This window comes from Ornithodoros turicata, chromosome 3 (assembly GCF_037126465.1).
Source record: "Ornithodoros turicata isolate Travis chromosome 3, ASM3712646v1, whole genome shotgun sequence".
NCBI lineage: Eukaryota > Metazoa > Arthropoda > Arachnida > Ixodida > Argasidae > Ornithodoros > Ornithodoros turicata.
Genome location: NC_088203.1, coordinates 9793969 through 9808561, shown reverse-complemented (window position 1 = coordinate 9808561; position 14593 = coordinate 9793969). Strand labels below are relative to the sequence as shown.

At 48.5% G+C, this 14593-nt stretch overlaps 1 protein-coding gene across 2 annotated transcripts in view; it reads left to right on the top strand.

Annotated features, from left to right (window-relative positions):
• Nucleotides 1-14593, top strand: part of LOC135388024 (uncharacterized) — a 108266-nt gene that overhangs the window by 92115 nt on the left and 1558 nt on the right. For both annotated transcript variants that reach the window (XM_064617301.1, XM_064617300.1), the window contains exons 82-120: nt 194-320; nt 385-417; nt 1025-1039; nt 1123-1182; nt 1237-1290; nt 2229-2288; nt 2488-2613; nt 2672-2907; nt 2962-3059; nt 3263-3371; nt 3431-3559; nt 3613-3717; nt 4173-4302; nt 4780-4803; nt 4883-4978; nt 5042-5068; nt 5130-5270; nt 5329-5513; nt 5572-5672; nt 5741-5852; nt 5912-6076; nt 6134-6232; nt 6476-6599; nt 6650-8554; nt 8719-8841; nt 8910-9154; nt 9809-9912; nt 10367-10463; nt 10520-10669; nt 10946-11059; nt 11118-11247; nt 11323-11358; nt 11414-11434; nt 11520-11585; nt 12248-12373; nt 12429-12649; nt 13665-13753; nt 13815-13911; nt 13966-14124. In XM_064617301.1, coding sequence (XP_064473371.1) covers nt 194-320; nt 385-417; nt 1025-1039; nt 1123-1182; nt 1237-1290; nt 2229-2288; nt 2488-2613; nt 2672-2907; nt 2962-3059; nt 3263-3371; nt 3431-3559; nt 3613-3717; nt 4173-4302; nt 4780-4803; nt 4883-4978; nt 5042-5068; nt 5130-5270; nt 5329-5513; nt 5572-5672; nt 5741-5852; nt 5912-6076; nt 6134-6232; nt 6476-6599; nt 6650-8554; nt 8719-8841; nt 8910-9154; nt 9809-9912; nt 10367-10463; nt 10520-10669; nt 10946-11059; nt 11118-11247; nt 11323-11358; nt 11414-11434; nt 11520-11585; nt 12248-12373; nt 12429-12649; nt 13665-13753; nt 13815-13911; nt 13966-14124 — 6039 coding nt within the window. The remainder of the gene's footprint in view (nt 1-193; nt 321-384; nt 418-1024; nt 1040-1122; nt 1183-1236; nt 1291-2228; nt 2289-2487; nt 2614-2671; nt 2908-2961; nt 3060-3262; nt 3372-3430; nt 3560-3612; nt 3718-4172; nt 4303-4779; nt 4804-4882; nt 4979-5041; nt 5069-5129; nt 5271-5328; nt 5514-5571; nt 5673-5740; nt 5853-5911; nt 6077-6133; nt 6233-6475; nt 6600-6649; nt 8555-8718; nt 8842-8909; nt 9155-9808; nt 9913-10366; nt 10464-10519; nt 10670-10945; nt 11060-11117; nt 11248-11322; nt 11359-11413; nt 11435-11519; nt 11586-12247; nt 12374-12428; nt 12650-13664; nt 13754-13814; nt 13912-13965; nt 14125-14593) is intronic.

The window sequence follows — 14593 nt, the reverse complement described above, 5'->3', positions numbered from 1 at the left end:
CTCCGCTTCGATAGATGCAGCGAACATGACTCCGACCACGGAGCCACCGCCAGTTAATTATCCTGGAAAGAAAGTGCCAGCCTGGCTCTTAGCCGATGGCACCCTGCAACTTACGCTTAATTCCGCTTCCATTCTCCGTCACAATTGATGGTTTGCTTTTCTACGTAGTTACTTTACCTCATGCTTCCCACAGACAGAGTCGTCTGCTCGTGAATATGCGAGCTTATGCGTAGCGGCTTACAACGTCAACTACGAGGATGAAGGAGTGTGCGTTGAGCGGAGCCCTTACTCCAGAATGAGGGCCTTGAGGAAGTCACTCAGTAAGTGCTGTTACAAGCTCAGCAACCTGCCAGCATAATTTATGTCACGCAACTTCTTTTGTAGATTATATCATTTCTAGGGTCGGCAACCTCTACGGTAAGCATCTCTCCTTGCTACTTTGTACATCGCCTTTGTGTACTTTGCCTTTTGATCTCGACGATGCTAGCCGCGGAGTCCTGCCAGTTGCTTCCACAAAAGCAGCTAGCCGTCCCTCCGTACGCTACTACCGCGCATGTACACGACGGCAGCGCTACCTGGTAGCGTGCAAAAAGCGACAACGTACGAACCACTAGAACCCTCTATAGTTTTCATTGCACCTCATCTTGCAGAATATGTTAGGACACACTGTACAGTCCTAAAGCAACACGGTGTACCGACAGTGTTACCACACAGGGTTGGACGGGTAAATAGAGGTTGCCCAGGTGGGTAGCTCTGCGAAACGAAGCATAGCACTGGAAAGCTTTGTCAGCCTCCCCTGTGCATAACTTGGTGCACGCGCTTGATGCAAGAGTGCGCCAGTGCATTTTTTGACACACAGCCTGGATGGTAAGAAAATAAAGCTCGAGCACCGACTTGACACAACAAGCGAAAAAAACTAACGATTCTTCTGCATTTTTCTTTCTTTTTTCTTTTTTTTTGCGATTTAATAACGAATTTATCCTGCATGGTGTACTCAGCTTTTGATATCTCTCCGTCTTCACAGATCCTCCCCGTGGGGGTAAGTGTACAAAGGAATACGACATCGTTAGTTTGAGTAGCTTGAACATAACGTGTTTTTTTTTTTTTTTTTTGCTATTCTAGCATTCTTCTTCGATCCGCTGAACCCTTCCCCACCTCCACCAATGAACCGCACCCTGATCCGTAAGCATTTCGTTTCGACAGCAACAAATCTTTCTCTAAACCTATACATTGCAGGCACATACAACTACGGGAAACCCTCCTACAAGAAGAAGAAGCGACGCCGCATAGGTATCTGTTCCCCTTTGTAGAGTCACTGAACAGCTTCAGAACACTGGAACTGATGTACAAATGCAAGTTCTACGCCAGGGGGTGCCGTGCGGGGACGCCATATTGGCTCTATAGTGACCTAGTTCGTCTGCTATGTTAATTACAGACGTTCGTTCTTCGTTTTTTTTATTCGACCGCGCTTTTGCGTATCCCTTGACAACAATGGATCAGGGCCGTCTAAACAAAATTGCACGTACTGTTAATACGTTTGCGGCAGCACACGGTCGTTTTGCAAGGCCGCAAAGAAACTGCTCACTTTCATCGCATAGCACGCTTCTAGCCCACCATCATCCCGAACGACATCGACATATCTTCCCTGTTTTCTTTACAACGGGAGGCGTACGCCTTTTTCGTACCGCTTATGCAGTGCGTATTATTGGTACAAACTGTTTTCAACAAATCAGGGGCGGGATCGACGTCGCTAGTGATAATAGTTGACTAGGAGCCTGCTATGCGGTAAAGTTCATTTTGAGTGTGCGAGTCAACAAAATACCGAATAGTTGCAGATTTTGTTCATTGGAAGAGCGGCGCTCTCAATGTTCCCAGACTGCTGTCCGTATGTTCATGTTCCAAGCACTGTGGGAACGCGTCCAAGGGCCAGGTCGCAAACTAAGGACTCATTCAGCTCTTGTGATTTTTAGAATCCACCATCTGAGATTTTTTTTCATGCAGACTGAATAATTCGTTGGCGGCAGTATATGGTTTTAAAAATGTAATGTGAAGTCCTGGACTGAAGGGTGTCGCGGCGTGACTTCACGCTTCATCAAGCTATCCATCAGTCTGGCGATACACCACCGTGCAGTGCATATAACGTGCAGTGCGAGAATTGATTGTGGTGCAAATTTCACGAAGGGACGTTTCGCAAGGTGATCTCAATCTTTGTTTCTGACGTTCCATAGCGTTTTCAGAAAGGTCTTCGAATGGCAGCCGCATCCGACCGAGCACACCAAAAGGACCGAGTAAGTTACATTCGTGCAGATCTTTAATGCTTGTAGTGCATGATGCGAGCTTGTAGTGTCCGTAATTAGCATTTACATTGGTATTCAGGGATATTCCCATCATTGCCGTCTCGGGGGAATGGGGGAATAGGGAGGGTGGGGGTGACTCCTATTTCTGCCTTTCACTGAAATCGATTCAATTTTACCGTTGCTTGCGTAGCACCCACCGTGTGTTATTTCAACGCTCCTGCACCCGGAACGACTTGCGTTGCAAAGCGTGTATGCTCACATGTTATCTACGATGCTCCGGACTACGACAGTACACAGGGGATCTTTTCCAGCACAGGTACATTACACACAGGAGACGGTTCAGTCAGTCACGTCACTGCGCAATCTCCTTCCAGGTGGAGTCTGGGAGTCTGCCTTTGCAGCTGCCACGGCCGACATCATAGATTTGTTCCTCGGTACTAAAGCGAAGAGCCTGCTGAATCTGTACTACCAGGGTTGCGAGATACTAGAAGAGTTCTTGAAAGCCGTTCTTGACCTGGCGACGAAGGCAGAAGGTTTCTTGGGCGTTAGCGTTAGCATTCTGCACAAGCTTACGGCCAGAGATGCAGAACACTTCCCCGACGTCATTCATGTAAGTTGGAATCGTGTCCAGGGCCAAAACTTATAGTGGCTGTGGTCTCCGTAGAAAGTGCGCACCTCCTTGGACAGCATGAACATGACGGCTGTATTCGTAGTCTCTCCAGCTGCTGTGAACGACGCTGACTTAATGGCACTGATCGCCGAGTGAGTATTCCTTCAGGATCTGCTTGAGTATACCGTGTAGGCTGTACCAAAGCGCGCAGTGTATATACATGTCCTGTAGAACACAAAAGCTTACAAGAGAGATCGCGATGCGCGTTCCTACAATTTTTTTTTGGTCGTCCTCCCCACTAGGATGTGCAGAGCTCTTTCCTTGCAGACGCGGAATATTTCTTATTTTTCTCCAGTGCGGCAGACATGATTGTGTACGCTGGAAACATTGCTACCGAAACGCACAGGAGGCACCAAAGCGCGAGGAGCAACGAAAAATTTCCTGACGGAGATGCCCCGACGACAGTAAGCGACGCGTATAGTAAGGAATGGTTATTATCACTTACTGTGCCTTTACGATGTAGACGTCATCCATGGATGGCCTTCTGGAGTTATCCCAGAGATTCTACGATGATTCCGCAGTGTGTGTAAGCCTCAATCTGGCTGTGTACAACTGCACCGACAACGTTTGCATGAAGGCCACCTATCCTGATGTGAGACCGCTCTCAATTTCTCAATTTCCCTTTTCTGACGTACTGCTTTGCAGGTATGCAACCTTACTGGCACCATGCACCCCGTCTACTCTGCCATGACAGCCACCGTGGGATCGTCTGTCTTCATCTACGATAATGAAGCAACGCTTTCGTCTAAGGTATATTTTGTTTCCTTAATCCTACGACGACGAAGAAACAGATCTCCTATGATCGGGTGTCAAGAAACTGCTTTTGGTCTTCAGCGGGAGATCTACTTTTAGAGAGCTCTTCGCAAGATGCAACTTAGGCATCTAGCAGCATTCCAGTTAATGGCATCGACATGCACACGCCACTGACGTCGGCCATGCAAAAATTATTAAATTTATTTTCTTCGAATGCATTTTAGAATTACGGGCCACGTTTACTGTGCATCATGTCGCTTGCGGTGACTCCTCGCTGCTGTCAACCCACGCGTTAGAAAATTGTGCAAAGTAACCATGCTGCTCTAATCTTGAGGATCCCGTGGGATTGCAGTGTGTGCTTGTTGCCTACGTGTGATTACGTCACTCCCTAGAGTGTGGCATTGGTTGCACGGGTTATTTTATACGCATTACTTAACCTATCTTCTCCGTAGCTGGACAACTTCCGACAACAGTTTCCAAGGGCATGCGTTTCTCTGCTCAATGCCGATGCGGAGGACGACAGCCACAAGTGTGGGACACGAGAACCTTTCTCGCGGCTCGTTCAAGTTCGAAACATTCTAGGTATTTAAACCATATTTCGCGAGAAAGGAGTCTGCAGAATGTCTGTAGTGTCCTTCCATCGTCGTTGGTGCGTCAATGCGACGCAGATATCCTTAGTGTTGCGGCACGCGCTCTGGTTCAATGCACCGCCAAAACATAGATGCCCCTTGCAAAGATGCATAAAGTGCATCATCCGCGATCACAGAGCACGTCATATCGTCCACCACAGCAGCCAGCTAGAGACACGTGCTCTCTCCAGCAAACCAGCACGAAAAAGTATAGCCAAGATACGTGTGATTGAAAGCATTATAAATGCACTCGGATATCTCTCTGGTACGAAGCCATTTTGAACCAAGAAGCGGCACGAAAATCCCACAAAAGGGCTCGTGGCCCGTTCTAGGTCCAAGTACAGGGACACCACAACGAAAGCCGTAGACATTTAAGCGTAGTTTTTTTTCCTTTTGAGTTGAGCCACACCATAACAAAAACGTTTCGCAGGTGGTGGTGAAGAAATGACTTCGGGTAAGTACAGAAAAGACTCAAGTCATTTACACTTCGGTTGTCCTAGAGAAACAGCATTCTGAGTCCTTCATTGCTGCAGAGCCCACAGATCAGACCACCACTCGAGCGGCACCGCTACCTCAAAGCCCAGTGACTGCGGCGCCTTGGGGTGGTATACCAACACCAACTTCGAGTGGTATATTTGACATAACCGCTGGTGATTAGAGTTGCATAAAATAAGTCATATATCGATTTCCAGGCACCGCCCCTTCGACTATACAAAACGGTAATTATACCGAAGGTTATTTCGTGGAATAGCGAAGATTTGACGGTACTCATTCTTGTAGCAACATTGATCTGCATATCTGGACCCAGTGCCAAGGAGGATTATCTAGTCCATGTTCCCGCTGCGCTGTGCGATTATATAGTCTACCCTAGAGGATCCTACGATTACCGAAAACGCGACATTCACTCCGCGAAGCCGATCGGTTCGTATAACCACGTCCTTACCGCGTCCATGCATGAAATATTGCGTATTCCTTGCAGGCGGACATCAAGCTGTGCTCACTTTGAATTCTTCCACCTACGTGGACGACTGGGTGACGGATACACCTGCACTTCTTGCTTTTGCGAACACACTCCTGACGGTTATGCGAAGAGACCGATGGACAGCTTTCGGCATATTCCTCGAGGATCCTAACCATACATCCAATATAGTCACCGTTCATGCCGTAAGACGACACACGTCGTACAAAACGTCAGGTCTACAATAACACTCGATACACGCAGGCGGTGCTAACAGTGCTCATGCAGAACAATCCAGCACCGTTTCAATTGGTCGTGGGCAGCGTTCCACTTCGTGACGGGAGGGCCTTCTTTGGCCTTTTGCTGTAGGTATTCCCCGCTTTCTTCGGTTCTTTTTCAGAATTCCGCTTAATGACGTGCGTGCCACCTGCAGTGGTTCAGACGTGTTCATCATGATGACTCAGCATATCTCGGTAAAACCCTGTACTATCGAACCACCGACTCGAACCCCAGCCTTCCGCGCGTTCATCGCCGACCAGAGTCACGTAAGGATTTGCGCAACGTCTTCCTCCCATACCTTCCTGATGCATAGTGTCCCTTCCAGGATGATCTCGTCTCCCTCATTCACCGATGGCGCGTGTCGAACAAACTACATACCCTCATCTGTGCTCCGATTAGTTTGGCCGTTGTCACTTACCGCCTGCTGTATGAGGAGATGAAGAACACAGGAGACAACTGTATAAGTCAAGTGGCCGAGAACTACGCACAGGTAACATGCTCCAGCTGTACTGAAGAGTACTGAAGCTGACGACCTTCGTTTTCCTAGACATGTAACAAAGCAACGACCAGAGACGCCAATGCTGTCTACTATTCCAATGCAACGCATCTGATGGCATTCGAGAATGAGGAAACGTCCCTCGCTCAGGTAAACTTCATGAAGCGCCCTTCGCTTTAGATAACTTAGGGTTATCAGTGTCATGTCCGCCATCGCACAGTGTACTCGTGCCGCGAGGGTTCGTGCCTCACCTGGTCCCCCTTGCATGGGGAACATGAGGAACCCACGGAAATAGTAAAGTATCACTCGTAGCCGTCCTGCGTAACGCAGCCTCCAATGGCTACAAGGAGATAATGTCATCAAGTGGACGTCATGAATGAAACCCCTTTGCAGATGCAAGAATATTATAACAAGATCGATGACCCCTGCGTGGCAGCATTCAGCGTTGACTGCGAAGACTCTACGGGACTGTGCGGACCAGCCTTCTCAAGACTAAACGCTATTCGAGTTCAACTCGGTTAGTTATTCTATTGGTCTATTCGTGCGCTTTTAAATTTTGCATTTCAGACAAGTACAATATTAGCGCTTCTGGAGCAACGACAGAAGCGGTTGCGCCGACAGATGGAATCAGTACTGCGAGCCCGGAAACTGTCATGACAGGATCGCCCATAGCGGCCAGTAGCGAAAGCACAACTATTCCGACCCCAGAAACAGTGATGACGCCATTACCCACAACGCAGAGTAGTGCGAATGCACCGCTGAGTACTACGCCAAGTAGTAGCGCTGGCACAACATCATCCACTGCATCGCCACCTAATGTAACAGGGTCGAGCTTAGGAACTGCTACAACCGAGCCTGAAACAAAGTCTCCAGTACACATTGCTACGAGCCCAGAAACTGACGCGACAGCGTTGCCCACAACGCCCAGTAGTGCGAGTCCTACGCCAAGTGGTAGCGCTGGAACGACAGCCGCTGCATCGCCACCTAATGTAACAGAGTCGAGCTCTTTAGAAACAACGTCTCCAGTACACAGTACTGCGAGCCCAGAAACTATCGCCCCACCATTGCCCACAACGCCCAGTAGTGCGAGTCCTACGCCAAGTGGTAGCGCTGGCACAACGACAGCCGCTGCATTGCCACCTAATGTAACAGGGTCGAGTTCTTTAGAAACAACGTCTCCAGTACACAGTACTGCGAGCCCAGAAACTATCGCCCCACCATTGCCCACAACGCCCAGTAGTGCGAGTCCTACGCCAAGTGGTAGCGCTGGCACAACGACAGCCGCTGCATTGCCACCTAATGTAACAGGGTCGAGTTCTTTAGAAACAACGTCTCCAGTACACAGTACTGCGAGCCCAGAAACTATCGCCCCACCATTGCCCACAACGCCCAGTAGTGCGAGTCCTACGCCAAGTGGTAGCGCTGGAACAACGACAGCCGCTGCATCGCCACCTAATGTAACAGAGTCGAGCTCTTTAGAAACAACGTCTCCAGTACACAGTACTGCGAGCCCAGAAACTATCGCCCCACCATTGCCCACAACGCCCAGTAGTGCGAGTCCTACGCCAAGTGGTAGCGCTGGCACAACGACAGCCGCTGCATTGCCACCTAATGTAACAGGGTCGAGTTCTTTAGAAACAACGTCTCCAGTACACAGTACTGCGAGCCCAGAAACTATCGCCCCACCATTGCCCACAACGCCCAGTAGTGCGAGTCCTACGCCAAGTGGTAGCGCTGGCACAACGACAGCCGCTGCATTGCCACCTAATGTAACAGGGTCGAGTTCTTTAGAAACAACGTCTCCAGTACACAGTACTGCGAGCCCAGAAACTATCGCCCCACCATTGCCCACAACGCCCAGTAGTGCGAGTCCTACGCCAAGTGGTAGCGCTGGCACAACGACAGCCGCTGCATTGCCACCTAATGTAACAGGGTCGAGTTCTTTAGAAACAACGTCTCCAGTACACAGTACTGCGGGCCCAGAAACTATCGCCCCACCATTGCCCACAACGCCCAGTAGTGCGAGTCCTACGCCAAGTGGTAGCGCTGGCACAACGACAGCCGCTGCATTGCCACCTAATGTAACAGGGTCGAGTTCTTTAGAAACAACGTCTCCAGTACCCAGTACTGCGAGCCCAGAAACTATCGCCCCACCATTGCCCACAACGCCCAGTAGTGCGAGTCCTACGCCAAGTGGTAGCGCTGGCACAACGACAGCCGCTGCATTGCCGCCTAATGTAACAGGGTCGAGTTCTTTAGAAACAACGTCTCCAGTACACAGTACTGCGGGCCCAGAAACTATCGCCCCACCGTTGCCGACAACGCCCAGTAGTGCGAGTCCTACGCCAAGTGGTAGCGCTGGCACAACGACAGCCGCCGCATCACCACCTAATGTAACAGAGTCGAGCTTAGAATCTGCTACAACCGAGCATGGAGTGACTCCAGTATCCACACCTAGCCCATGGGTTGGAAGTAAGTGTTGTCATTCATCGTGGCCTGGTTCCACAGCTTGTCTTTTGTACTTAGCGCCCAAAATAAAACGAAGGTAGCGGTGAGTTGGATCCAGAAACGTGAACTGGACCATGCTCCTGCTTTTCTTTCGTTCTTGTTCCTTTTTCCTCGCAATTTCCTCGCAGACACGTTGCTGTGCTTTCTGGCTCCGCCACTGGTTCTGCACACCAACTTCCCAGAAGACGCCTGCGATGTCGTCATATACGATGCGGTGTGCTTGAAAGGAAATGCAGACACCCAAGTCGATGGTGAGAGTGCATGTTGTACCGATGACGTACCCTCTTAAACGGCGCCTCTGAATGCCGACTCTTCTCAGATTCAGAGTGGAAAGCCTTCTTAGATTTAAAAGAGAAGCTGCAAAACCACACGAAGAAACTAAAGTTCGCTGCCAACCTCGACACGGTGTGCCTTCTGAATGGAAGCAACGTCGACAAGGATCTAGTCAAGGCTGCTGTCATAAACGCGGCATCGATGCTAGCCACTTATAACTTGTCTGCAGGTGCAGTTGTCGTTCAGGACAGTCGCCACGAACCTTCCATTCAGTGGACGGACGTTATGAAGGTAAGTATGGCACTCAAGTGAGTTTACTTATAGAAAATCTGATCGCACCACTGCTCCGAATTCATGTAAACATCCCACGGTAATGCGAAGGCGATGTCCTTTGTGGAAACTCATTCCCAAAACGTTCACGTTACCAGATTGCCAGGAATAGCCTATGCTCCAGTATATAGAAGCCTATTCTTGAGTCTGTAGGAGTGTTCGAATCGTACGATGGACAAATCCTTCATCCTAATTACGTCCTAAATTCATCCTAAATAACCAAGTCCGGGCAGCCTTGGTGGCACCGGACTCCCTTGTACGCACTTTCAGATGGCCTGCACCTATTACGTTTTACGTATCTGGGATGCCCGTTGCTGACGAACTGGCGTTCGACCCAATATTACTGTGAGCTGGCCCACCTTTCCTAGGTCTTGCAGTGAAGCTGCAAGTCGATACGGGCACCATATTTCACGCCGCAGACGTTGTTGTATGTTCTGGTGTAGCACCAGAGCATACCATCACTTCCATTAATCATCCGCCATCATCTTCCCCACACTGTCTGCCTTGGTGTTGTGTGTGTGTGTGTGTGTGTGTGTGTTCGAATTTACAGCGGCGACCTCGCTGTACCACCGCTGAAAATCTTACACAAACGACGCGTATCTTGTATAACCGCAGCAATATAGGACCAGCATGGAAAAGGAAGCCGTAGATGGCATTCTTATCTTCGGTGCTTCTCCAACCTACCTTTCGAACAAGGTCGTCTTGAATGCCATACTCCCGTAAGTAGTTTACCACATACAAATAACTTCGAAACCAGGGCTTGTCAACGGGTGAGGAATTCCACCCCCCTGTGGGGTGGAATTTGGGAGTGCCATGGGGGGGGGGGATATCATGTAGCATTTGCCTCCAATCGGTCCTTGCGCACTCTGCGTAGTATATCAGCCTCAGGACCAAAGCAGGAACGCCTCGACTGCCTGTCATGATGTATCCTGGGTGCGCACGGTACTGGAAGCAGTAAGGCCGCTCACAGCAAACAATACTTTCGAGAAACTCGGCAGAAACAATAAAACACATCCTATTGCGCCTGTAGCTTAGAAGTAGATATAGAGAGGAGGAGAGCAAAACTGAATTGCAAAACAGGTGCATAGAGCAAAACAAAATGAGAACCACTGGCCCATAACGAGATATAGGATGCTTCCCTAAGCGGCCTTTCTCCAACTTCACTCCGTTCAGGCTTGTGGACGTCCTTGTCTACACCAACCATCACACGATTGTGAAAGATGAGCCGTGTACAGTGAGCCACCCAAGCGGCATGTTCTTCGAGGATCAAGTAAGAGCAACAACTTCATCATCTGGAGCTTTTACACCGATCTCAACTAATTGCAGAATAACCATAGCGTGGAAACCATAAAACAGCACCAGGACAAAGTGGTTTGCAAGGCGGTCAGCATGGCTGTCTTCCGTTACGCGTTAATAGCCATGAACGACACCTTTGGCTCTACATGTAGGCAGGAGGTCATGGACAGTTACGGCGAGGTAAGGAAACCCCTATCGGCAAATGTCCAGTGAAGAAGACGCGCTGTAAGAAGTCCAACGTACATTAACTTTACACAGCAGCTGGAATAACCAGTTTCACAAACGTAAGGCTGCAGAAATCCCGCCCTATATGCGAGTGACGCTTGTCACCAAATGCAACATGCAGCATGCAGGAAACCGCAGTTCTTACCATACATGGTGTGTGAAGACAACGTGTTCTAACTTACCAAACGACCGTTCTGGTAGACGTCATGTCAATCATCTAATGGCAAACAGGTCTGTCCTCCGCCAAGGATCGGAAATCCAGACGAGCCGACCTGGTACCCTATTCACTACAAGGACAGGTTCAACCTGATCACCTACGAAAGCGAGATGACACTCCAGGAGAAGGTTAGAGATATTCCCATCAAGTGAACTGTACCATCACTTAGCTTGTTCAACACCACAGGTCTTAGCCCTACGCAAGCTGGTGAACCGTGTCTGCATTGCTGCCTTTCATGTCGAGTTTGAAGCTCCCACAGGGTTGTGCCCGCATCGTTCTGGCTTTACCCGAATAAAACAGATGCGGAATGCTCTGGGTACGTTTACGCTAATCGGTACAGGGACTGACTAACCGGAGCTGTGACATGATTAGGGTCATTCCCCGTTTCCAGATAATCCCGTGGATTACGTGCCCCCAGATATACCCGGTACGCTATAAAGGGTAGGGCATAGAGATGGATCTTTAGCGTTGCTTTCTTCCAGGTTTCGACGAAGGCACAGCTGGTAAAAGATTGTCCCATTTTTCGTTGTCCCATTATCTTGTGCCCCCATCTTTATATTTTCATTCGTTATCGTCTGAACACTTCAGGTACCGTCTCAACACCTTCTGCAGCTGAAAGTCACAGAAGGCTCGCCAAAGAACCAAGCATACAAGGTAAAGATGCCCTTCGGTGAAATTGCCAGTGCTGACTAAATCGCGGGTGTTGAGAATGCAGTCGGATTTTCGCCTCTCGGCGAGGTTGGTACTATATATACAGGGTGCTTTTTTATTTGTTACATAACTTTTATTTCAAAAACTAGCATGCCGTTTCAGCGGGCGAGTTGTATGGCCTTGAAGACATCCTGTAAGACAGCGTATGCAACCACTGGATCCTTAATTAGCTAAAATTCAATCATTAACTTTCTCGTTAAGATGTTTTCTGGGGAAATGCGACGTGGCAGAATTTCAGCCAGTCTGTATTCAAATCCAGCGCCCTTATTAAACACCCTGTCAAGTGAACGTACCTATAGGGATATATATTGCCAAATTGCGCTATGCAAATTAGCCGAAACAGAACGTATTCGCTAAAATTCGGCCATCTCGCATTTCCCAGAAAACATCTATTGAATAAGCTAATTAATGATTTAGCCAATTAGGCGTCCACTATGTCACAAACGTTGTCCTACAGGGTGTCTGCGCATGGCCGTATAACCCATCTACTAAAACGGCATCTCTATGACGAATAAAAACACCCTGCATAACGCGAAGCGAAGTGTGAGTACCATGCTTTTTAAGTTCGTAGTGGCAAAAGAACGCATTTGCACTATTGATTTCAGCTCGTCTCGTATGCTTCGTGGCCCCACCGGTGAAGACAGTACAGGATTACCCCTCGTACCTCTGCGACTACGTCGTCTATCAGGCCGCTCGATACGATATCGCATCCGATCACATTTCCTTCTCAGGTAGTTGTGTTACGTCACGTGACTTGGATGTTGCGTGACTTAACGGGATGCGCAGATGGAACATCTTGGACAGAGTTCTTGAAACTCAAGAAGCATCCTGCAACCAGGTTCATGGTGGCTATTCACAGCCAGTCTCTCATTAATATAACCAGAGCACATGTCGCCGAGAGCTTCGTTAATGGAGTACCAGCTTGGCTTCAAAAGAATCAGTTCGGAGGCGTAGCAGCGTTGTTCGATTCGGAGGACGATGCTCTACGTGCGTACGACACTTTGAAAGTAAGTGGTAGATGTCGTAAGTTGCAGCTGCTGCAAATTCACTAACTTGATACTCCCCCCAAATGCAATCCTGAAGAATTATCCAACGGTTACTCCATACTTACTCCATACTCCTTAAGTGCACATGCTTTCTTGTACAGTAGTTCATCAGATAGCTCAATCATACAGCTTATAGAGCAGCTCAAACACTCCCTGCAGCTCTCTATAGCAATAGGACAGACACTTAACTCAAACATACAGCTTCAAACACTTCAGTAGTCAAACACTTCTGAGATAGCTATCCCTGAAGTGTTTGAGAAGGACAGTACAGACCTGATGAAATGCAGACCTCTGTACGATAATAAACAGGTAGCACCAATGTTTTCATCATTTTATCACTTGTGTTAAACGTGCTTGACTGTGCTTCGATATTGCCTGAAAGACAAACAAATTCCAAGCCCTACAGCGCGTCCTATCATTCCATCGATGATGCTGCCTTGTTAGCGCATATTAGAAAGTACCATAATTTGATAGCTTGGTTTTATAGAAGACACCTGTACCATGTCTGCGTTCCGTGTGAAGAGGCACTTATAGCTTGTCATCTACATGTGCGCGATGCATCTTCTTTCATCTAAATCTAAATTCTTGTCTCCTTTTCTTCCCTTTTCTTATTTTTCTTTTCTTCCCCTTTCCTCCTTCTTTCTTCTCTTTTCTTCTCTTATTTTTCTTTTCTTCCCCTTTCCTCCTTCTTTCTTCTCTTTTCTTCTCTTATTTTTCTTTTCTTCCCCTTTCCTCCTTCTTTCTTCTCTTTTCTTCTCTTATTTTTCTTTTCCTCCCCTTTTCTTTCCTTCTTCCCTTTGCCTTTTTGTTTGGAATAGCAAGCCGACCTTCGTCTGGCTGACCTTTCCTTTCTTTTTCTTAATAAACATATCCCCCCCCCCTTTCATCTCAGAGCGTCCTATACACACCCTGTGCCGTCCTTCAATTTTGCTTTCACAATGAACTAGCTGACTGCAGTACAAATTGTGCACTGCAGGTCCTCCGCGAGCGCCTTGACAAGTTCCAGCATGGGACATACGTGCTACTTCTGGGAGCCACGGCGGCACTACCCGTTCATCTTGTCCAGTAAGTGCAATTTTACTTTCCCAACCGTTCCAGTTCCCTTCTCTTCCCTTCTTCCGTTTAGGCTGGCCCACACTTTCGTGCTCGTGACCAACCACGTTCCGAGCGCAACCCCTTGTAAGGTCAGCTACCCATCCGTCACCACGCACATGTCGACACTGGTGAGCCTTTACTCGCTGTTCTCCGGGTTTCTCAACTGCGATCGCGCGTTCCAGTCGGAACCGCTACTGCTGGCGAAGAGCCTCAGGGAAGTGGCGAGCGACGTGAGCGTCTGTCTTTCCATCAACCTGGCCGTCCTCGTCTTCTGGCAGGAGAAGGTGGACAGGACAGTCGGCGCCATGTGCAAGCAAGGCGCAGAGACAGACTTCGCGGAGGTATGGACTAGTGGCGAAGTATGGGCGAAAGCGCTGTTGTGACGGACGAGTTCAACGGCCTCAGTTTCAGCGATTTCTTAATTACGCGTTTAAAAAAGGGGCAAGCGGGAAAAATTAGCAACTCAGGGGACATGTCAACTGGCGGTTAATTGCTTGTCCTTGTAGCAAATTTGCGCTGCACCTCACATAGTATAGGCTATTGCGTAGGAATTATTGGATGTTACTGTAACGGTTTTCACACCTTTAAGGGTGTAATAATGTGCATGTCGCACGCCCTTTTCGGTGTAACTCTGGTAACATCATAATGGAGTACGGCTTAGCACTATTTTTCTTCACTCGCATGTTGTCTGTCCTCCAAAAATTCAGTCTTTCAGATCCTCAACATTGTTCAGCAGTATTATAGACACTTGCACGTGCTCGATTATCAGTACCGATGCATATATGCATTAGCATGTATCTACGATATCCA